Source organism: Heliangelus exortis, chromosome 3, assembly GCF_036169615.1.
Source record: "Heliangelus exortis chromosome 3, bHelExo1.hap1, whole genome shotgun sequence".
In the NCBI taxonomy this organism is placed as follows: domain Eukaryota; kingdom Metazoa; phylum Chordata; class Aves; order Apodiformes; family Trochilidae; genus Heliangelus; species Heliangelus exortis.
In genome coordinates this window covers 69417310-69442448 of record NC_092424.1, presented here as the reverse complement: position 1 = coordinate 69442448, position 25139 = coordinate 69417310, and the positions used below count along the sequence as shown (strand labels likewise).

The 25139-nt window shown below is 37.9% G+C and overlaps 1 protein-coding gene across 3 annotated transcripts in view; it reads right to left on the bottom strand.

Annotated features, from left to right (window-relative positions):
• Positions 1-25139, bottom strand: part of WASF1 (WASP family member 1) — a 90421-nt gene that overhangs the window by 24324 nt on the left and 40958 nt on the right. For 2 of the 3 annotated variants that reach the window (XM_071741182.1, XM_071741184.1), the window contains exon 2: positions 5116-5276. In XM_071741182.1, the coding sequence (XP_071597283.1) occupies positions 5116-5248 (133 nt within the window). In that variant the 5' untranslated portion in view covers positions 5249-5276. Of the gene's footprint in view, positions 1-5115; positions 5277-5472; positions 5600-25139 lie in introns of those variants that run through there. The other variant, XM_071741183.1, reaches the window with a different exon arrangement.

Here is a 25139-nt window from a genome sequence, read left to right as displayed (position 1 = left end):
GACCAGGGTATAGAATCACAGAATCATTTGGGTTGGAAAGGACCTCTGAGATCATCAACCCTTAATCCACTACCACTGTGGTTACCAGACCATGGCACTGAGTGCCACACCCAGTCTCTTCTTAAAAACCTCCAGGGACAGAGAATCCACCACTTCCCTGGGCAGCCCATTCCAATGCCTGATCACCCTCTCTGTAAAGAATTCCTTCCTAGTATCCAACCTAAACCTCCCTTGACAGAGCTTAATTCCATGCCCTCTTGTCTTGCTGATACCTGCCTGGGAGAAGAGACTAACCCCCCCCTGGCTACACCCTCCTTTCAGGGAGTTGGAGAGACCAATGAGGTATCAAAAGTATCAAATAAATTGTGTTAAAGGCCATCTGTGGTGCACATCTGATGCTTCTTGTTGGCATTCAAAAAGAAAAAAGTCAGTCTTCAAAAACCAGTCACAGAGGTCTGAGCTGTCATTTCTGATCTCCCACTGAGGATACCATGAAGTAAACTAGCTGAGATTAGCCATTTGGTATCAAGAAATCTGTGAAGGAGACTGCTGAGAGCTGAACCTGATGTTGAAGGCATGAGTTCTGAAGATCATTTCACAGGGAGGTTTTGCTCTTCATTTCCTTTTTTAACATCACCTGAATTCACTGCTCTATGTAGGCAAAGAAATAATGACAGGTAGGACTTTTCTCTGCTAACACAGATGTTTTCAATGAAAAATTACTGCTCATCCTCTCATTATCATTTGAGGGGGACACAAAAGAGCACAACATTGCCAGTACTGCCACTGCTGAGGAGACAAGACCAAGAAATTAGACAGAAGCCTCTGAGAGGATGGGGGTCTCTGAGAAGCTGAGCAAGCCTTTAGTTTTCAAGTCCATCAGCTCCCTTTCCCCATGTGCATAAGAACACTTTCTCTAGTGATCCCTAGCAATTCATACTAAGAACGAAGAAAGAGGGGTGACTAATGAAAATTCACAGAGAATACTGAATATACTTGTGAGCACAGTGAAAAGGAGGATGCCCCAGGCAGGACCTCTCACAGGGATTCTGTTACTTATGGAATACTGACTGAAACTCTAGCTGCAGATGTGCAGAGACCTTCCTCCAATTATGCAATGTGTTGGGGCCTCATCATGTGCTGAAGATCTTGTTCAGACAGGATGAAGAAGGAGAGAGACTGGTCTTTGAGTTGAAGAGGCCTGGTTCTAATGATTAGTTCCAGTCCAGACAGCTTGCTGGTAAGTATTTCTGGATAAACATTTCCCACTTACTGAGTATTAACACCTTAATCCATGGTAAACTGAAAGTTTTCCTGAGGTGAGAAGATGTCTCTCAAAAAATGAGTGGTGCTTAAAACTCTCTAGAGGATGGCAAGGTAAGCAAAAAATAAGTAAGAAAAGTTAGAAATGTCTAAAGGGAAAAATGAAGAAGAAAAGTTAAAAGTGTTTGAGAGGGAAAAGAAAAAGGAGGAAGAAATAATAGGCTAAAAAGTCAGGATTTCACTCCTGAAAACTAACAAATAAAGGGAGAGGAAAAGAAATAACTATCTAAGATAAACAGTAAAAATAGGAAATACTATAATAAAAAGATAGAAAGATGAGAGAGGCTACTGAAGGTTAAATGTCAATTCAAAATTGTTTTCAGTGACATAAAAAGCACTCCATTTTAGCAAATAGAGTTACACAGCATTCTCTTTCTTCATACAGAGGTAGAAGAAAAACAGGGAAATTACATCCTGCTATGATTGAATAAAAGAGCTGGTCTGAATGCCTGCAATATAAATATTCATTAAAGGAACATACTCAAATGGAGAAACGTTCTCCCCAGATGGAGGTGTCAGAGGCCCGGGCCCAGAACAAACCCCATCAGTTAGGTTTCTCATGTGGTACTGAGATTCTGTGTACATGGAACAGTTGAATAAAAGGAAAAACAAGATTGGTTGTTATCTGTAAACTAAATGGGGAGGTTACATGCACACAAGAGAACTATTTATCCATCTTCTAACAATGGTACAGCTGCACAGTGTTATCAGCTGTGTTTCACATAGGCTGAAATGCTATAGCCTGCCATATACCAATATACAGCAGCTACAGAATGTCTAGGAAGCATATACCAGCCAAAAATGGCTAGCAAACTGACACAGCCATTGCAGCTGCCCAGAGAGTTTCTGTTGCCACAGTGCTAAGATAAGCTGTCAAGGAGACAGATCATTTTATGAAGTTAGAGAAGACAGAGAATAGATGGGGAGGGGGGCGGAATTACTTACTGGCAATTTTTTATGTTGCATCAAGACAGACTGATGTATTTTCATGCTCCAGGGAGAAAGGCAACAAGGACTATCACTCAAAGAAGAAATAAATATTTTGTCCTTTCATCTTTACTTCTTCTAAAGGTCAAAAAATTTCTCAAATGGATTAAAAGCAACGCATCAAAAAACTATTGCAAAGACCTCTAGAAGATGTCTAATCCAGCATCCTGCTCAAAGCAGATCCAGTAAGATCCAGTTGCTTGATTAAACCAGTTGAGTGGTTAATATCTCCAAGAATGGAGATCTAACAACAAACTCTATACTTAGCTTTTCTAAATAATGTTTTTTGGTATCATTGTAAGTACTAGAAACTGTAATTCCATCACAGGGCTCTTTGTCCATAACATATCAGAAGAAAGGTTAAGAATGGGGCTGGTCTTGAGAGTAACAATGGAGGGAGATTAATCCTCTCTTTGCAGGCTGGTAACTTAAAAATCTTACAGACAGAAATGTGTAAGTGCTAATCAGGCCAGAAACCATTAATTTAAATTTGCATAACCTCACTATCAAAAAGTAAAGCAGCTTTAAAGAAAATAAAACCCTAACAGAGCACTCAGTTTCCGCTCTCAGAGCGAAGCCTCATTTCATCTGCAACTTATAGTCTGAGTCTCAAACATACACATTATCCAGAGAAAACAAAAAGGGAAGGAGTGCAGAGAATCTGGTTGCCAGGGGACTGCTGCAAATCCATGCCTGCTGGCTGTGACTCACAGGCAACTGCTAAAATTTATCTGCATGTCAGGAGGCCTCGTCAAACACTGCTAACAGTGACACACCAAGTGAGGACTTGTTATTTGGGTTTAAGCACATGAGACAAAAATTTCCTACACCAGAGCTTGTAAATCTTTAAAAATTTCTTTTGTTACTAGCACAAGCAGGCAGAAAAGCTAAAAGAGTACTGGAAAAAAATACTTCCACAGGTATTCTTCACTTTGTCACACAATCTCCATTTTTATGGAGCAATGCTTAACATTGATGAGAAATAAGGATTATTTTGTCAGGGTTTAACTTACTCATGAAAAATTCTGAATTACCTATTTTGAGCTAGATGCTGCAAAGTAAACTTGGGCATTTTCCCTCCTCTTTTACACTCCAACATTGCCTGCTCTTTTGACCATCAGTCAGTCACAACTTCATGACAGAAACTCCTCTCGAGTGAAAACAACTACGTCAGGGCTCATCCCTATGTATGCACACTTCACATAGAACCACATTCCTTCAACAGAAAAGGAGTTTACATAATTACAGTTACAATCCATTGAAAGTATCTCTCTAATTGTGCTATACATTAAGGGTAGATATATAACAAATGTGGAAATATTCAATAGATGCTCTCCAATACTTTTTTCCCCCCTGAATTGATTTCTTTCTCTTCTGATACTGTTTCATCCTGACCTCCTCCTAAGCAATTGTACATAAGATGTCAGGCATAAGCTCTGTATACCAAGAAAATATAATAAAGGCAGACAAATCTCAATTGTATATAGTGAGACCACGATGATGTTGTTGCATTTCAACTCAGTGTTCTTTAAAATTTAGAGAACAAGTGATTTTTTTTTTCCCAAGGTCAAATGAATCTTCCACATGAAAATAACAAATGTAAATTTGGTATGCCCCCTGTGAAAGGAAATTACACTAGATGGAGTATATAATCAAATTAGAATTTTTAAAAGAAACTAAAATAAACAAGTACCATATTAATAAGAGTGACTTGGAAGGGGAGACTAGTACACAGAGGGCTAGTCTGAGAAGGGCTTTTAGTAAACTGAAGCAGGACCACAGATGGTGATCAGATACTGTATTCTGACATGACCTTGGTTCACTAAAAAGAAGTTAAATAGTTAAGTTATTTTCCTGGCTGTTGCAGCAGCTGTACTAATAACATTCATCATTATGTGCAGTAAGCATTCCTGCTTCAATTGCATAATTCAGTGTCCTCAATTAGAGTCTTCAACCTAATAGTACTTTAACAGCTTTGAAAGGCTCCAAAACAGTCACCATAATATACCATGAACTAAATCAATATAATTAACAATTAGGCTACATCACCTAGGACCTTAAGATACTGACACAGCTAAAAGGCTTTTCACACTGTAGATTTATATACATGCACATTTTAGTATTTAGTGTGTTGGTAGTCTGAATAATGTCCCAGTGATTAAAAAGCACCCATAGGACTGGAAATTAAAAATGCAATCACCATGGTTAATCAGACAAGTTTTTTAAGTTGCTGTAAATTAAAGGAAAAAACCCAGAAAACAGCCTTTTCAGAAAAACTACTTTAGAATTCTAGAGTTTAAGAAGTATTCATGCCTCTCAAATGCACCAAGGAAAGAACTGTTGACAGAGGGGAGAAGAGGGAAGAAAAATCTTCAGCAGTTTGAAAGACTGTGTATAACTACATTTATGGGTTTACTAAAAGGCAACTACATTTTCTGAATGACCACACCATGAACAGGGGTTTAAGTTAAGAGAATTAAGCAACCAGTGATATATTCCTCATTATGTCATTTTCCCTACTCAAAAATTGCTCTAAGCAATTACTGACTTAATTAAGTACCAGACATCTTTTTCTGTTCTGTTTCACTGGTAACAGAAATACACGCCTGAATAAAAGGTTTTAAGTTGTGCTGCTGGAAAAATCCCTACCTTTCTGCTACAGAAATCCATGCTAGTCACCAGCCACATTCAAGGCTCAGCCACAGCTTTCTACTGATAATTCAAAAAGGTGTTCCTACTTCAACCACAAAAGCTGACTGTAAAATATATTAGTTCTAAACACAGCTATTAGGACAATGTACTTACTTAAGCTACTCAGTTGTCTGATTATATTTGCCAGGGAGATATTGGTGACACATTCCAATTCATTCTTGATACCTCGGGGCAGAGCTGTGTGGCAGAGGTGCCTGGGGTCTATGTTCCTTTTTACCAGCGGCATTCTGAAATATATCAGAGGACCAGCAGACCTGCAAAGGAAGGAGATAAAATACTGTTACATTTAATTATATTTTAAATTCACATTATATCTAAAGTTAAATACTTCCATACTGGAGGTAAAAATACCTCCACACTCCTGATGGAATGCATTGCTCTATGATTACATAAAACTCTTCTTCGTTGCCCAATCAAAGAGTATTTCATTATCTCCCTTTAAATCTTTACCTGACTCAGATGTAAATGAAGTAGCAAATATTTTTTTTACAGTTCATGCATTTTTCTTTTTTCCCCATCAAAAAAGAAAAAAAAAGACAGGAAAATCTTTGCAGTACAAAACCAGTAAAGAATGCTTTACTTCTTCATAGACTACTTCCTTATTCAGGCCAGACAAAGTCCAGCAACAAATTCCCTTTATTATGAGTTCAAAGTCAAACTTGTTGTCTATTCCACCTGAAGGGTAGATGTGATCCCTCCATTACATAATTTCATGTCAGCAGCAGGAGTCACCCTTCTAGTCTGAACATCAATTCTAAATCATACCTAATCAAGGGCAGAAAAGAGATGTTTCCCTTCCACCTACACTGCTACTGGCAATAAATTCATCTCAGACCACATCTTCCAAGTATTAAAAGTCTCTGCAGTAAACTTGTAGTATAAAGTCCTCCATGAGTTAAAAATACTACACCTCTGCACCTTTCCCAATCCACACATTAATTAATTGAGAGTCTTCACTGGTTCTGCAGACAGCATAAGAATCATCTCAGGTTGTGAATCCTAGGACTGTAATTTTCTGCACCCATGGGCACTGATTGGGAAGAGTTTCCCCGGGGGCATGTTAGGCCTCTGACTTTATGTGCTGCTTAGTATGATCTGTCTACTAAAATTTTTCTTCATGAAAAATGGATTCTCTAAAATTCTGTAATTTTTCCATCATCTATCATGTAAAACTCTGAATGACCACTGCAAGACTCCCATGTGATATGCAAGAAATGGATATACTTGGTAATGGTATAATTTATTCTCTCTTCCCATTGCAAATGAGATTACACATTCTTCAGACAGCAAGGCAGGCAAGTTTTCCACACCACAACCTGCAGTCCTAGTTCCTCAGCCAGATAGCCTGCTACAGCTTCATCTGTCCTCCTTTCAGATGCTCTATCTGTCCCCAGAATGCAGCTAGGGCATCATGCTGTGCTACAGAATGCATCTTCCCTGTGGTATGTGTTTAGCCACCATTACCCTTACTTGGTCGAAAAGGAGAGATTTTTTGGATAAGAATATCACCAGGCCATGGTGATAGAGCTGAAATTAGGCTGACCTAGAATGGCACAGGGAACGACCCTTCTGAGTCAGACTGCTGCAATGGAGTTTTTTCGGTCACAGACTGCTGTAATGGAGTATTTTCCCCTCACAGACTGCTTAGATTTCTCTTTGCCACTTTTCCTGGGAGTATTTTCTTTCACTGAAGCCAGGGCTCAGAGCTGAGGGACCCAGGCAGGATCCCTAAGTCTACCCGAGATACATCTCTCTGTTTCCAGGATCTGATTAGACTTCATTCATTGCATTTTAACACCATGGCTACTGCCCTTGTTTTCTCAAGGGATAAAACCAATGAATAATCACTGGCTTAAGGGAAAGATTATACAGTTCTTAAAATATTAACAGTATGGAAATATGCATGGGACAGGAGTAAATTATAAGAACGTTTTACATTTTTTTTCTAGGAATATCCCAAATCCTTCTAGTCCCCAAATACCTAAGTACTAAAAAGCTAGCTGCTTCATACAAGCTAAATGAAATGCTAATGCAAATCTAAACATAGTCTCAGCTAGAAATAATGACAAAGTGTTTATAATTAAAGTGAGACTTTATACCTCTTGGTACAAGACTCAGGTGCAGCATGAAGCAAAGGGAGATCAAACAGTCCCCACCAGCAGAGCTTCTGCTGTCTGAGGAATATGCAGCCCCTCTCTCCCCAGTGACAAGACCCTGAAGAAACCCTTAACTACAAGTTCATTATCACAGTTTCCCAGCAGAAAATAAAAGAACCATTCTGTCACTATCAAAGAAAAACAACAAATGATACGTGAGCAATGTTCTAAGGAAGCAATTAAATATTAATTCCAGAGTTAAGCCCTTTCTTGATTATTGCTTTAATGACACTATTGTATAAACAGCACAGTAGGGAAGTCTTTTAAAAAGAGGTCCAAACAAGTAAGTAATGCTTTCACAGAAAAAGTAAAAATTTGTATATACAAAAGAAACTGAAATAGTCATTATTTCTAATATATTTCTAATTTAATTTCTGATTTAATATTTCTACTACAGATCTGCATTAGAAAGGTAAAAAAAAATAATCTGTAAACAGCAAGCATAAAAGCAGGCAATGACTAGTGAACCACTTCTTTTGTTTTACTTTATGTAATCAAGACATTAGTACGTTATGATATTGCTCTCCGTCCTTAATTTTCCATCATTTATGAAATAACTTGCTAATTTTATAGCATGTATAGTTGGTAAAGCTTCAGATGCTCAAGTGATGGATTCTTTACAAAACTCTGTGTAACAGCAATAACAATAATTTTAAAAAGTAATTCCAGCCATCTGCTAGCTAAATTTTAAGTAACAGCATTTCAGTGTGTTTTGTCATTTACCTGTCAGATTTGTCTCTAGGATAGGGCATTCAGCAAAATAGCTGATAAGATGCAGTACTGGCCCAAACATTTTCTACATTACACAAAAACTGATGGTGCACAATCAGACATTAAACCAGAATTCCCCAGACCTCAAAATGTACACCTCTGATCCTGAATAAAGGTCCATTTGAGCCAATTAAAATTTTCTTGCTTTGACCTGTCTAAAAAATTTGTAGGAAATCTACTTTTTGACCTTATTTTCTCCCCTAAGCCCCACAAATACCATTTTCTAATATCTGAAAAAAAACAGCTGTGGAAGTCCTACAGAGGATATAGGACAAGAAGAAAAGATAGCATAGGGAAGAGTGTGTATGGTAAAAGGCATAGTTTAAAAGCAAGAATAAACTTGGAAGGGAAACAAATGACAGAAGATATTGACACCTTCCAAATTATGCAGTGCTTGAAAACCATGCAAAGCCTGAAGACAGAGTATTTCTCCATTTCTCATGGAAATAGGAACAAGGAAGCAACACAGGAAAGTATCACTCAAACATGCTTGAAACAAAGGAATCAGTATTTCACACAGTTATTAATAAATTTAGAACTCATTGCCTTAGGATGCTGTACACAACAAAAGTACCTGATAGCAATTTGTCCACTATGGACCACATATTCTTTGAAGTTTGCTGCAACCTCTGGAAGATCTTGATGATTCGTCCCCAACTATACTCACTGGTCCCAGCACAGAGTGCAACGGGTGAGCAACAACAAACAGAACTTTGCTGTACTAAAACAATTTCTTCGTTTCTATAAAAGATATATTTCTAGAGCAGTTCTTACCAAGAAAGCTGAAAAATTCTGAAATAACTGTATTTATCATGCAGCTTTAGAGCTATTAATGAGGTAAAAACTAAAAAGGCATTGTTAGAATCTAGTAGATCCTTTAGGTTAAAAGCAAAAAAATACACACAAGTCAGCCCCAAAAACTGTTCATAACCCCAGCCAGGCAGAAGAGAGAAGAAGCTTGCCAGTGCATGAGAGCATCCCCAGGCTGAAAAGAAAGGTTATATGACACCTCCTCAGAGGCTTCCAGTTCTCCTCCTGCCTCCCCAGTCTCAGAGCTGTCCCTCCCCTCAGCCTCACTGCTCCCCAGCTCAAAACCCAGGGGAAAGGAAGGTAAACCTCAACCCCAAGTGTCTCCTCTTCCTTATTGTCCCATACAAATCTTAGAGACAATTCCTAAGGAGTGACACTGGCTTGCACCCAAGTTAAATGGAAGTGCTTTACAACAATGGTAAACCGAAACTCCTCTTTCACAAAGAGATGCGGATCTCCTTTTTTTTGCAGAACCACTATTTAAAACTTCTCTCTCACTTCCCATGCATCCCACGAAGCACTCTGAAACCCCTCCAGAAGCCAGCTCTGATCTTCTTTACAAACCCCTCTGCTACTTCAATCACACAAAGCCTGGCACAGCCTCACGGCCCCCACATGCGCTGCAAGCGTGAGTGCAGAATACGAATGCCTGCACACGCTGAGCATTTGATGTTCTTGCCATGCTTTTACACAGGATTTTTCAGGAATTAGGTAAAATGCTCCTGTTGCTCTTTCAATTAATTCCTGTAACTTAAAGAACCGCAAGAACAACGGCACTAATGGAAGCTAATTATTATCTTTTTAGAACAGCCTCAAAGAGATTTGACTGCACTTCTTTTTGGAAGTCAAGTTGCTAAGGGGCCTTAGGGGTGACACTCTTCCATCTCAGCCTCAACGCTGCTGGCAGCAGCTGAGAAATTTGCTCTGGGGGCACCTACCCCCTGTGCTCACACTGCAGCTCCCACCAGGAGGAGGGTTTCACCCTGATGCTGGTGCCAGGAGAAGGCCCCGGGCAGCACTGCCGTAGGAAACAGCTATCATTTTCCCCTCAAACAGCATCTCTGGATCCAACTCAAGTGCAAGATGTGTGGAGAAATGTTACATTGCATTACATTAGAAGCTTGTGAAAAATTTGAAATGTCAGCTGTCACAGTAATGATTCAGGTTTTCTACCAAATACAGGAAGACAAGTAGGAATGAAAGCAGAACATTAACGAGGGGAAACCCAACAAACCTGCCCAACAGTTTAACTGGTAATTAAAGCATACTTCAGTATTCATTTCAGAAAACTAATGATGTTTCACAATCACACATCCTTTTAAATGCATGTTTGCTTCTGATTAGGTTACATTTCACCCTTACTAAACTTGACATTATTTTCTTAGCATTAAAGACCTTAATCTATAATTTTTCTATAACATACCGATAATGCAGCACTGAATGCCCTTGCTTTCACAGGGTTAAATTTAATTCCAACCACTTCTATAGCATCTCTTTCTGTTTTATTATTGCCATACTTCTTGTAATTTTCCTTTAACAACATGCAATGACTTTCATATGCCTCATTTAACTGATCACGTTTTAGCTGCTGGCAAGACAGACCACAATTTGAAATGCAACAATCAATTTAAGACTTCCCTCCCTTGCCCTTTGAAACAGAAATAGAATATACAATAGTTTTATATTTACTTATATAAATGTGGTAACTGCACCTACAAAATATAGACTTTGGGACAGAATGAAAATGGCTAATAAAAATCTTCAAAGGTATTAATGAATCTGGTAAAATGATAAATGTATCAGTTAACAGAACAAGCTCATTCTCTTGTCTATTTTTTTTTGTAATTACACTACAAGACATCATGATATACTAGTTGCAGAAAATCCAAAGATGATTATTTTATTATATACATCTCTGTCATGGAAAGGCAAATTGCAAAGACTTCATGCAGCTTGTTTCTCTACAGCTCCCACTACAAGATCAAAGTTCAAGTAAAAGCTTGAGAAAACACAGGCACCAGCTTTATGGAGACCTTCAAGAAGGAGGAGGCCACTACCACCTACTGCTGAGTCAACATAAAGATTTTAAAACTCTGAAGGGAATTAACATCCCTTAGAAGATACATCTTGGAACTGCCAAGATGGCAAGTGACATCTTAAATTGACAATTGAACAGAACACTGTTGAAATGCCAGTTTTACAATTTTTTCTGTTATAAACAATGACAAAGAATCAAAGATCTCCTTGGAACACTTCCCTCAAATTTCAGTCTTCTGCAACTCAAAAATGTATCTAACTCTAGATGACTAGGAAAAGATGATCTTACTGCAACAAAAAAACAGTGTCAAAGGAAATACATGCAACATATATTTCTAAAAAAGTGATATTGACATCACTGCTGTTTAAGAATGATTGTAAAATTAATTGTTTACATCCTAATATGTCCTGTACTAGATTGTCTACACAAAAAAGTTGTCATATATTTGGTCCGTGTACATTACAGAATATGTAAAGGAAGCTGATATTTTATTTTTCTATTAAAATACAACAATCAATAAAATAATTCTTACTTTATTTGTAGCCACAAATATAAAAAAACCCATGTTCCTAAAGTAATATCAATACCAGTCTCTCAAACTGTCTCTAAATATTCTGTTCCTGAACTCAATTTAAGATTATGCAGGGATGGATTAATATGTCAAGTCTCTATCTCAGTAATGTTGTACAGGAAAGTATTTGATTTGCAAGATAATAATAAACAGATTTCTAGCTCATAAAAATTTAAAATGCATTTGTAATTTTTATTCTGCATTTAATACTGCCTGAATACTGCATTGTCATAATTGCCAGTGTCACTTATTTTCTTCCTATAGAGCAAACTATAACCATCTCTAGTCCATCTGTCACGCCAAATAAGCAGAAAGCAGGCAATGCTATCACAAAAATGGGTAAGACCTGAGTTCTGCTAAAACTCTTAAGACAATTACATACAGTGCTAAAAAAATCCATTACAGCTATTACCATTTAGTCAAATTTCTGCAAGGTGTGTATCATAAGACTATAATCTTTCCCCCATACATGCATGTACACCTGTGCACATACAGAGGTATTCTCACCTCTAAAGCACATGGATAAAATATTGGAAAATTCTGGCTTTGTTTATAGTTAAAAACTGCAGATACATTTACTTCCTTGCCAAAATGTCTTAAGTTCCACCTTTATTCATCTAAACAAATGAAAAAAGTGTCAGGAATATTTTACACTGAAAAAAAAGCACGTTCCTATTTTCAGCTGTGTATTTTTTGTGCCAACAATGAAACAGTATAATAAAAATTAAAGCCATTTTTGAAAGTTATGGGTGAGAAGAAATGGAGTGATTAATTATTTGCCTTATGACTTTTAAGAGCTTTACCTATGATAAATTAGTTCTTTCAAAACATATCCTAGTTACTGTCCCTGAAATAACTCCAGTGATGGCAGCAACAGCAGAATTTTCAGCACAGGTAACACTGCAAATGATGAACCCCTGCGTAAGAAGTTTAGAGCTTGAGTCCAGCTACAACATGTTGTACAGCTTTGGGCATTCTGAGGGTCCTTACACACTGGTCTGAAATTCCTCTCACCTGCATTTTGTTTGTGCTGTCACCGGCCCCCCTTGTCCCAGTACTCAGATGACAGAGGCTGTCACCATCATTTATAAAGTTGTCTCCTCCCCTCATGCTCTAATGAAAGATTTCACTCTGATCATGTGTACAAAGTGAAAATCTAAGGTATCCTAAACACAAGGAGAGAAAATTCAGCTCAATGCTGGTTTCTTTTTCCCCCAATACAGCTGCAAAATGCAATAGGGTTAAATAAACAGCATGCAGATTTTGCAAATCTTATCCCTCTTCTTAAGGAGAATTCCTATTAATGAAGTGAAATTCAAACACAAAAAATTCTAAGCATAGCAGCTTACAAGATGGCTTTTTAAGATAGTTTCTGTCTACAAGCTCAGCTTGGTTTCATGTAACTGAAGTTTTTAATTTGTTTTCACCTCTGACTTTCTGGAATATAAAGAAATACCTACTAATTTGCCTGTTATATTGCTAATATTGTTAAGTATAAATTATTTTAACCATATTGGTTCTTTCAGTTTTCTCCACTACCAACAGCTTTTATCTAAGTATGATAAATGCCATTACATTTAAGGTGTTTATATCAAATTTAACAAATGTGCAGCAAAAGCAAAGTTAAAAAAAAAATAAAATTCAACCACCATACAATGCAGGTACTTGATTTGTCTTGCTAATAATTTCTTTTTGTCTTAATAAAGAAACTATTTAAATAATATTGTTCTTGGGGGGAAAAAAAGAAAAATCAGGTTCAACAGTAGGGCTGATGTATAGGGGGCAACAAGAAATTAAGCCAGTTAAACTTCTGACTCATAGACAAAATCCAGTGAAAGAAGTTGATCTGACACTGTTTACTATTCCTACATCAACAAACATTTAGATAGACAAACTTCCTTCACATTAAGTATTTTAAGCAAAATATGTAAATGAAAAAGGGATTGTTTTGGTATAACAACTTCCAAAAAAATATAACAAAAAAACACAGAACACATGAAAAGTAAAATTTCTGATTGAAGTCCCAAAGAATATAAAAAACAAAAACAAAGCCCAAACTTAAGGATTTGCAGATGTTAGACTACAATTGATTGGTGTTTGGTTTTCTTTTTCCTTACAATTCTACTTCTCAGTATCTTTAAACTAAAACTTTTACTTCATATGTGATGATGCTACATCTTAATGACCTGTAATATTTTAAGCTTACAAAACAGTAAACACTGAGATACTGAATACAGCATAACTGCATTCTTCAAATGTAATTACAAATCTTAAAGGCACAAAATCCTAATCACTCATTTTTTTCCTTTCAATACTGAGGCTGCTGTATTACACTACTGTGAAGACATAAAAAAAGCCATCTTGTGGGTATTACACAGAAAAGATGAGAATCATTGTCCCCAAACTGGCACACCTTAGTAATTAAAAAAAAAAAAAAGAAATTAATCATATTTGTCTATATATTAATGGAGAAATATTTGCCACATGGACCACATCGCACTTTATTGTTAGGATGTTAACCAAGAAATAAATATAGTAACTCCTTGTGCTTGTATTTCTATCAAGCTTCCTGAAGAATTAAAACAATATAAAACATTTGCACAATGCATTTGCATTTTATACATGCACACACATACTGCTACCTCTAAATAGAAATCCTTTTAATTATTACATTAAATATTTGACAAAAGAGCTGTAAAATTTCTTAGCATTACTAAATCTTATTCAGATTACTCTGTACTCATTACTTTTCTCCCAGTGAGCTCCTGTCAGGTCACTTGATTAAAAACAATTCTGGAAATATCCTGGGTTCTAATTTAGGTACAGCCAAGAATGTTCAAATTAATTTTTGATTACAAGTTTCCCTCCATTCCCCAAAGGCTAAAAATTTATTAATGCATAACATACTATGTGATTTGAAATTGCTTTTTTGAGAGCTGTTTTATCTGATGGCATTTTTTTTCACTCCGCATTAATCTTGTCTTCCTGTTAACAGTTTCTACATATGGTGTATAATACAAAAGCCTTGTGAGGGGTTGCAACAAAAGCTCTTTATTACAGTCTTGACAGAGACAGATAACTAATCCAGTGTTAACTTAAAATCAAAACCTTGGTACCAGAACTAAGGGTAATGCTTCTGTGGTTTTAGCATATCAATCATAACATACTACCTTTGAAAATTTTCTACACTATTTCTTAACAGTTCTGCATATGAACAGTTAACTTCATCACTTCATCCTTTACCGGTTCAGGATAGGACCTATTAAACGCACGTGCCAATTTCATTATTTTATCAGTTTTACCAAAGGCACACAAAATCAATCCCAACGTGCTTCTGGTCCAGGGACGCAACCACCTGCTCTTGAACGGACAGAAGTCAGCGGCAGTAAATAATAAATATTTAAAGGAAAAGTACCTGAACTTCCCAGCTGCTAAGAAAAGTGACCCGCTGGCTCTTGGGATGGCGAGGTGCTCCAGCCTGGCCACGCCATCAGCGTGGCATCACCAGCTCCACGGGTCCCCACGCGGAGGGAGCCCCCGGGCTGCGGCACTGCTGATGGCAGCCAACACCTCCCACGCCGGGAGGCTCAGAAACAGGCTGGCCCTTGCACAGGGGAATTAGAATTCAACACACAGTGCCCTGCCTCAACAACAGAGCTGTCCTTACAAAGGACACGCAGCAGCCCACACCCCCGGTGAGCAAAGCCTGCCCTTTTCTCCCCAGACACAAGTGGAGAACACCCCCCCCCCCCCCCCCCAAGGCAGAGCGGTTAAGCAGTAATTATTCCTTTGATACCAAGCTACAGCTGGTAAATATTAAATTATGACATGCTGAAAAGGAAAGAAATGAGTGGCTGTGCATGGGTGAGGAAAGGAAGGAAGGAAGAGGAATATAACAGTGTGGGCCTTTCACTGTGTTGACCTTACTGCTGAATCCAAAAAGAAAATCGGATGCTAATGAAATAATCAATAATGTTGGGAATCTACAGTAGTAATAAGATCCATGTACAGAGGGCTGTGACCAAGACAATTCATACAATGCAGAAGCTACTTACCTATTTTCTGTGTAGTAGTCCACCAGTGATGCACCCTACACTAATTAGTACTCACTAAACTCAGTAACAGGTGTCAACACTGACCACTTAGTGCCTCAGAACATCACCAGAGATTTGAAGAAGTGATGTTAGCACTGCAAGAGGCAGAGATAAGCCACATACTTAAAAAATAAATTTTCGCTGCACTTTACACAATGATAAAAAAATGCCTCAATGCATCTTATGCCATGATACCAAATGCATGAACAACATATTATTGGTTTTGATTTTATTGCTCATGGTTTTAAAGGCAGAATTGAGATATACCAACTACCAAGTGGGATGTAGACATGTGTAATAATCATCTTATTACTAGCTGAACTTCTTTAGAGATGAATTTCTCTCCCTTGTGAGCAATACATTCCTCAGAAGAGGATTTGTTGCAAAAAAATAGGAATGTGCAAAAACAATATTTTGACCTGTCTACTGCCATTTATGCTACTTTAAATGTTTGAACAGACACACTGCAAGAAAAGGGTATTAACATTCACAGAAAAGTTGTTTACTTTTGAACAGAAATGTTATTAAATATTCATCAGTCCAGAAACACTGATGATTTATATTGTTGAAGGCTAGAAAATTATCATTTCATCCTTCACTCAGTATAATGTCAAAATTCCCCACTGAGTGAATACAAGATTTGTAAGTATTGACTGGAGGACTCAGATGTGCTTGATTCCTATCTGGTGCAGTGCTATGTGGGTTATAAAATTTTCCAGTAATTTCCCATTCAATTTTCATCAATTCAGGTAGGCTGTTTCTAGTAAATTAGTGAGTAAGATATTCTGCAACCAACTACATCTCATGCTCAGGAAAATCTGCCAATTCCTCTTTCCATCTAGTTTCCAGTATCCTATACTTTCACATTACACAGATTAGTTCTTACTTCTTGTTGTTTGCAGCCTTCAGGTATTTACAGATGTTGTATCCTTTCTTTGCTAGCAATTCTACCACATTAGAAATTTTTGGTTTTCTTTAGGAGAAAAAAAAAAATTTCAAGTGTCACTGATTTCAGTAATGTTTATTACTCTTACCTAAGTACCTTCTAATTTATCAGCATTATTCTAGCCATGTGTTACCCAGATGCAAAAACAGCATTTTGGATGCATCTGTGTTAGGTGAACAGACATAAACAAGTCTAAACATCAGGATGGTGTTTAGTCAGCAGTGTGCACTCACAGCCCAGAAAGCCATCTGTATCCTGGGCTGCATAAGAGGAAGGGCAGCCAGCAGGTCAAGTGAGGTGATTCTCCCCCTCTATTCCACTCTCGTGAGACCTGACCTGGAGTACTGTGTCCAGCTCTGGAGTCCTCAAGACAAGGACACAGAGCTCTTGGAGTTCAGTGGAGGGCCACAAAGTTGTTCAAAGCACCTGTCCTGTGAAGACAGACTGAGGGAGTTCACATTGCTCAGCCTGAAGAAAACTCCAGGGAGTCCTTGTTGCAGCCTTTCAATGCAAGATGGGAACAAACTTCAGCATGCCTGCTGCAGCAGGAAAAGAGGTAATGGTTTTAAACTGAAAGACATTTTTACATTGGATATATGGAAGAAATTATTTACCACAAGAATGATGAGACCCTGCAGCAAGTGACCCAGAGAAGCTGTGGATACCCCCTACCTGGAAGTGTTCTGGCTAAGGTTGGATGGGGCTTTGAAAAGCTTGGGAGGGGCTTTTTATAAGGGTTGTAGTGACAGGAGAAGGGGTAACAGCTTCACACTGGAACAAGGTAGATTTTCATTAGATATTAGGAAGAAATCTTTCCCTGTGAGGGTGGTGAGACACTGGCACAGGTTGCCCAGGGAAGTTGTGGCTGTCCCCTCCCTGGAAGTGTTTGAGGCCAGGCTGGACGGGGCTTTGAGCAACCTGGTCTTATAGGAAGACAACCCTGCCCATGACACTTTAAAATATACCATAAGGAAAAACTTGTTTTCCAGACAAAATTAATTTTCCTTGTAATTTCATAAGCAACATTTAAAGAACAAACATATTTACATATGTATATTTCCCTAAATTTAATACTAAAATTAATTCTAGCCAGAATTTACTATCACTGTCTGAATTTGAGAAATATTCAGGAAAAGGAATAAATTTTGCAGAGAAAACTAATTTTTTTGTGAACACTGGAACTAATTAAAGCTACTCCTCTCAATGCTTTTGTGTCATGGTTGATTGTGAGCTTTAATTAAAGCTGTTCCCATAACTGGTATATCTATAAGATGCCTTTCCTCTCTGGTTTCCTGTATCTATTTACATGTAAACTAACACTGTCACCTTTCCATTACCCAGAAAATTTGCAAAGACATACATTTTCATAATATGTTCAGGTGTTTAACAGTCTTCCAAATATCTGCTCCCATATGAAATTTAGCTCAAATCAGACAACAGTTCAGAAATGATTGGGATGAAATAAGAATCAAAGACAGAGAAAGACAGCATTCATTTCCTTTTCTTGACTCTGGGTTTGGAGACTCGATTTTTAAAATGACTTAACTTTGTGCTGTGCTTCAAACAACAATTATTTAAAGTTGCTGCTTAAATAACTGGAGGCAAAACCATGAAACAAGCACATTTTGAAATTCACACATTTTTGTAATTTCTGGTCTAAGACTGGAAATGCAAAATCCAAGGAAACGAAAGTTATGGTCACTAAACTGGAGGTGCCACAAGAGTTTCAAGCAAACTACTCATATTTTGAAGCTTTCCCAGGGAACTTATCATCACAGGGTCAGAAGACTTTTTCAGTTATGGATACCTCTTAAATCAGACTTCTTAACAAAGAAACAGTAAAGGTACACCTACAAGGCTTATGGCATCAACACTAACCTGTACATATTTACCAGGGAAAACATCCACGGTCCTCAGGACCATTTCATGTGACAATCACAATATCTTCTGTGATAAAGGAAACACTGAATGAACACAGACCTCCTTTGAGGCAGTTGAGGGATCACGTATGTGAAAAAGGGAAAAAAAAATCCTACTTATCAACTCCTGGTGCTGTCATTAGAATTCTGGTTTCATGCATACAAAAAGGGAGGAAATGGACACGTCTGGGAAGACAGCAACATAGTAACCTAGCAGTTTCTGAGGACAGCAGTGGGAAAGCACCAGACCAAGCTAAAGTCAGCATTTCCACAGAAAGCACAGATATATCACAGGTGCCTATAAAGAACAAGCAGGTCCACTTGCATAATTTTTTTTTTTCTACTAAGGATGTATGGAGCCAACAGGAAATCTAAGAGGTCTCCATGTACTTCAGATTATGTCCATCTACCCTCTTTGAAATACAGGCACTAAAAGATGGATCGTTCTTGCCTCCTGAACAAGAGTCTGCTGTTTGGGAAACTCACTTGAGAAGTGGAAATGATTAAAAGATGGAAGCCAGATTAGGAGGAATTAATTCATGCCTCCCTCATTGCAGTAATCAAAAGCAGTAAGCCACTAGAACATTTTTTGTGAAAGCACTTGAAAATGAGCAAGCAAATAAGGAAGCCAAATCTTACAGAGAAATTTGGATATGAGCCACAAGTGGCAGAACTCAGTTTCCATATTTTAATCCCAGAAAAAAATTATGCACTTAAAAAAGTACATATTGTCATTAGATAAAGCTATCTCCAGAACTACAGATGAGAAAATTAGATATGTCCCCTTCCAGTTTAAGGTCCTGATTTTCTCTCTGTCACTTAGATCTTTCTTCCCATGAAGGTGGAAGACACAGTTGAGTAGTCAAGGAAGTTCAGAATACCTTTATTATTACATGGGCTTTGGTTTAAATCAAGATATGTTCTTCAGATACTGATTCAGGTTATTTCATTAACTTACACATTAGAAAACTGGTCCAAGATACTGTAACTAGTACATTGATGAAATGCAACTCATCCACATAATCTGAAGATGTGCCTGAGAGGGAGTGATGTGGAATTAAACAAAGCATTCAGCAGAGGCAGGCTGCTGTGTGGCTCAGAATACCTAAGGAGATCATCAAGTTACAGGAAGAGAACGTAGGGAAGCACTAGGAAAAATCTACCATAGAGATCACAGCTTGGAGAAGATAAGCATAGGTGGAAACCAAGTCTAGAACAGTTCTGCTGTTCTAATGGGATTTGCATAGGGATTAGTAGAGGCTTCTTAGATTTACTAGTACCCCAAAGTGATTTGCAAGGAGTTTTTAACTAATAAAAAGTAAACAGTTATTCTTCCTTACACCACTGAAAGGATAGCAGAGGAATATAACAGCTCCAATGGCACACAACAAAAATGGCCAGATCACTGCAAGGTGTGATTTCCCAGACAAGAGGGCACAGAAGTAAGTGTCGTGAAAATGAAGAGACTTAGGCCAAGATCTCTGCTGAAGAGGAAGTATTAATATATCTTGTGCATTATCTTGAACCAGCAAATACAGGCATACAGATTTCTCTGATCCTAGATCTTTCCCTTTGGCATTAGAGAACAGTTGCAGTAAATTTTTTTCTAGAGATAGGAAGGATTAATTCCATCTCTCTCTGGTTAGAAGCATAGCTTCTTGTTATTCCAGTCTGTTGTTAAAAAAAAAGAAAAATAGAAAAAGGTAACAGAAAAGAGATGGAGATTGCAAGGCTAAGTAAGGGCTGCTGGGGAATCAAGAGTAGATATGAGGGTTACTGAACTGAAGGATATTGAATACTTACTTTCAAGTTGAAACTGCTTGAGACTTGATCTCAAAATGGTGTCAGAAGGAAGAAGTTAGAGCCAAGAGGAAGCATCACCTAAGCAAAGAGATGAGGTGATGTCTGAGGTGCAATGAACACCAAGAACAAAACTTTTCTGCTGTTATGGAATTGCTGTTTCCCCAGCTGAGGGTTACAAAGTCTCAATATACCTTTGAAATTTAGGAGGCTGAAGAAATCATTCAGATAAATTAATCCCCAGAACCATGGGGAAAGACTTCAGAAAGTATGCCAAGGTAGCCACTGAATTCTTAAAAAGAAAGTTAAAACAGCACTCAACTAAATACCTTCCATACATCAGCAACAAAAAAGATGAACAGCCACATCAGAAAAGTCAAGTGATGTTTATTGTAGAGAGTAATCCCAGAGTTATGTCTCCAAAAAGTGAACCTTGTGTTAGAGGAAAACTTACTATGCAGCAATTTTTATGCTCAGTGTTCATCACACTTCTGGTGACATAAATAGAAGGTGAAAGACAACAAGCAGACAAAGAAAATAGTAATTAGGAAGGAATCCTCTGATCTCCCAGTTCAAGTATGACTGAAAACCAATTGACTTGGAGTTATATGTGAAATCAAAGAATATTAAGGAGGCTTAGTCTTTGCTCACAGGAGTTCCCACTCATATGAGAACAGCAGTTCAGTTGCCATTTGAGCTCACTTGCTGTGTGGGGCCACTACCACCATGCTGTTATCTTATGCCATAAGATTTCCTCCATACTGTGAGGAAAACATACTAAAATTCATAGCAACTGATTTGAAGGAATCTAAAAAGGAGCTAAAGCTAAATTTCTATTTTTTCCTATACACATAAGAAGTACAAGCTGTAAATAAATGCCTTGTTTTACCCTATGTACCACTGTACCACAATGAAAAAATACAATGAAAAAACCAACCATTTAGTTTTTGTGCAAGATCTTAGACCAAAAATGTTCTCAAAAGGGCACAAAATGACCAAGAAGGTAAAAAGCTTGCTAAAAACCTACCACCTTTAGTTCAAGCTGAAAGAAAATAATGGTGCTGACAGCAACTGAAAGCTAAAACAGCCACCAAATACCATTTGGATTACGTCCACAACAATACTACACACACCAAAAAAAAAAAAAATAGACATGACTATGCACTTAACAGAGTAGATAAGAAGTTCCTACAAGGAGTCTGGAGATAGTTAACAACAGTAAACCAGAGAGAATACTAAACTGGTGACAAAACTCACTGACTCACTGAAATGCACAGATTGTAGAAATGCGTCTAAATTTTTTGCACCAACAACAGAACTTCCATTTCGAATTACACACATGCAAAAAGTGAACAAACAATAGAACACCTCAAATTATGGAACTCGTGTACATGTTAATTTTCCAGGAAAAAAAGTCATATTGAAACATAAATAACTCTTGTGGTTATGCCATGTCTGTATTTTCTTTTCCTGTGTAAGTCCCTGGCTATCACTGAAGATTGGTACTAGCTTAGATGATTATATATTGAACTATATATTTAATTATATAATTTACACATGGCAACTCCTCTATGCTTGGAGTTATTCTTCTACCAGGTTGAAATGTTCCATTCAAATGTATATGAGTCAGGGGGTAGGAGGGACATAGTAATTGGGCTATTAAAGCAACAAGAAAGGAGATGTTTCAAAATGTATATCCCAATCATACACTGAACACACCTTACTTCAGAGAACCAGAAAGGAATTACTGAAAAGGAAAACAATAGGGAGAAGAAAACGCTTTTGTTTTGCTACTAAGCTACATCATAAGTCCAAAGTACCTTCTTCCAATACTCAGCTTATATCAGGCACCACTACAGAGAGAATATTTTACTAATATAAGAGGAAGAGCAACCATGTACATGGCTTTATAGTAACATCATTAAATTATCATTATGTAAATATTTAGACAACCTTATCCATAAATAAAAAGGCTGAAAAAGCCATTGTTGGGCAGTTGCAGTCATAACAAAGGCTAAAAGTCAAACAACCCGTAGTTATTGCCCATTAAGGAATTATTCCCTCCTATTGCTGTAACTCAAAAAGATTGCTACTTATTGAAGAGAAGCCTCTTGTCACACAATTAGAGCAAAAAACCAAATTATCACTAAACACAGCAAAACTGTTAACTTTGAGATCAGGATAAGAAGAGGATGTTCTTGTTCTTTGTAGACAATTTAAACTGAAAAAAAAAAAAGCTTTAGAAAATGCTTTTCTCACCACAAAAGTAGGTAATTTGACTTTAGAGGTACTTTGCTGAACTCTAAGCTTTCAATCACAGTCATATTTATTTAGCAATTTCTAACAGCCAGTATTGAATGCACAGAATGTGGATAAAATAACTTTCTAGCATAGCTCTGATAAGTCTGTAAGAGGCTGATGTATTTCATGTCTCCACAAGGCCCCACTTTCCTACCTGCCTCTTCCAACTTGCTCAAAGGTCACCTGTTCCTTCTACACATAACTGTGTAAAATTTAAAAACCCCCTCTCAGCTTCTGATCAGGATTGCTGAAATAGTACTGAAAACATGATATTGAGTATGAGGCAAGTGGAAAGAGCACGAAGCCTGCTGAGATAGCCTGAGTGAGAAGCCTGAGTGAGTTCTTTGGCAAGAAAGTGCTCTTACCCAGAGATTTCTTCTCCACTTCAGGAAAGCCTGACATCTTCTGCAAAATTAAGACATTCCACTGCAGAAAGCACAAGGAGTTCTGCCAGGGCTTCCCAAAGTAGACACTTCCAGGGACACCTGGCAGAATTTCCTGATGCTTTGGGTCACTTTGGGGAGGCCCCAGATCAATGCTTGGGCTCTTTAAGCAGCCACGCTCAGCATCTGTCTCTTTTGCTTCCTAATCCTTCCAGGCTTTCCAAGTGGGAGGAAGGCAGCAAAAACACCTTTTTCCAAGGTACTCATCTCTGCCACTCTGCAGAGGTCACTAGGGAAGATCTGTCTCTGTTGAACCCATCCAGGCACTCAGAAGTCTGAAGGCTGCAGCAGTCCACAATGAGCAGATCTCAGGAGTGCTCCTGTGGGAGTTCTAGAAAACTCTAAGAATCCTAATGCTGAGTATTAAAGCAGGGAAAGTTTGAGGTCATCTACAGTCCAATCCTTTATTCTAAAGAAGGATCAATTATACACAAGTTATTGCTTGCAAATGATCAGTTAACCTGTCCTTAAAACATCCAGGAAGCTTGGCAAGCTCCCAAAGTAAGTTGGTTTACAATGTTTTACAAAAACCATGGGTCACCTGCATACTTGAGAACAAGTACCTTTCATTATACCCGGGAATAAATCTTATTTGTCCCAGATAAAAATACTGTGCATACACAGGAAAAAAGATGAAGGTTTGGAGGAAGAGTTCTCACAGCAAAAATAACTCATCAACAATCTAACCCCTAGAAAACCATACATTGGTTTTCTGCCTGTCTCAAAGCTTAGCCAGTTGGCCAGTTTAGTTGGCCAGTCTTGGCCAGTTTAGCCTAAGACATCAGTGGTGTCTGCTGATGTACTAAACTAAGAACAGGTGAAAAGCAAGCATTTTCCCACCTTTGAAAAGGGGAATCAGATAGGTGAGGCAGACAGCAAAAAGCAGCATCTTAAACTTCCATTACAAACTCTAACAGAACCCATTTTTCAAGAGTCTCAGTCAATTGTGTAGGGAGCATAAATGCCAGTCATTCTAGGACTTGTACTAACTCCAGGTAACTACCAAAATGACAGCAAATCTTCAGTTCTTTATTTCTTTCTTACATAAAGAAGATAGTTTCTATCAAATTATGATGTGTTTTTTTTTTTAATTAAAAATATAAATCTCAAGTATGCATAAGCACAAGCTAAATACTACAGAAATTGAAGAGTTTTGCTGTTAAACCAAACGAAACTCATTTCCCTGCTAGGTTGCTGGATGGCTTGTGGAGTGGATAAAATGTCCCTAAGTCTTCTACCTCCCAGCTGAAAGCAAGGCTACGCTAGGAGTGGCTGGCAGTAACTACCATGTACTTCTTTTCAGTCACCTGTGCAGGAACAGACCCTTAACCAAACATCATAAAACTATCACTCCAACACCTTTATCTACAAATGCCTGCATCAGAGCAGCTCTGCAGGGGTGAGAGAGCAAATGAAAACAAGGGATTTATGGTTTTAATCACAGAATAAGGACAACTAAGGACATCATTCAGAACTTAGTTATGCTGAGTCTCTTGGCAACAACCAAGGGCAGCAAGGATGACTACTTACAAAGAACATATTTACCAACTACTATTACCTCTGAAATGGAAATACCAACCTTAGCTTGGAAAGAACACCTGTGGGAAAAGAAAGGCAACTGGATGAATAAACTGAGTCTTTTTATGGTGAGGATCTCTGAACTTTTAATACAAGCTCTGTTTTTGAGACTGCTTCCTATATTCAAGGTCCAGTCTTGGAATCAGTTTCCAGTTGTGCGCAGCAATCAGAGTCTGATCAGATGTTCTCTGAGTTACCACTTTAAAGGGGAATATTTTTAAAATAACACTGCAAAGAGCTGCATGTAATCACCATACTCCACACCAATACACATTTTATTCAACTCTGCAGCTGAAATGGGTGTCTTATTGCCAAGCAGCATCCTGTGAAGTTAGAACACGCTTGTTTTTGAAAACATTAATGTTGTCTGGCACTGGTGTCCTGGCAGCAAGGTCCTTGGTTTTCCTCCTGACAGTGTAATGAACCATCCTATCACTCAGCAGCTCTCCCACCATTACTGCATCAGAATCATCAACTGTGGAGTTTGGATGAGTCTGTAAAAAGACCCTCATGAGAAAGGGCAGAAAGGAAGCAGATGATGCGTCATGTGCTGCTAATCCACTTCTAGGATTCTCTCTCCTAGAGAAGGCCCTGTTAGTTCTTGTGGTTGTAATGGGGCCAATTCAAAGTACTAAGCAATGGTGGTAAAAGTATTCAAAGTAGTTTTCAGGGATTAATTAAAATAATTCA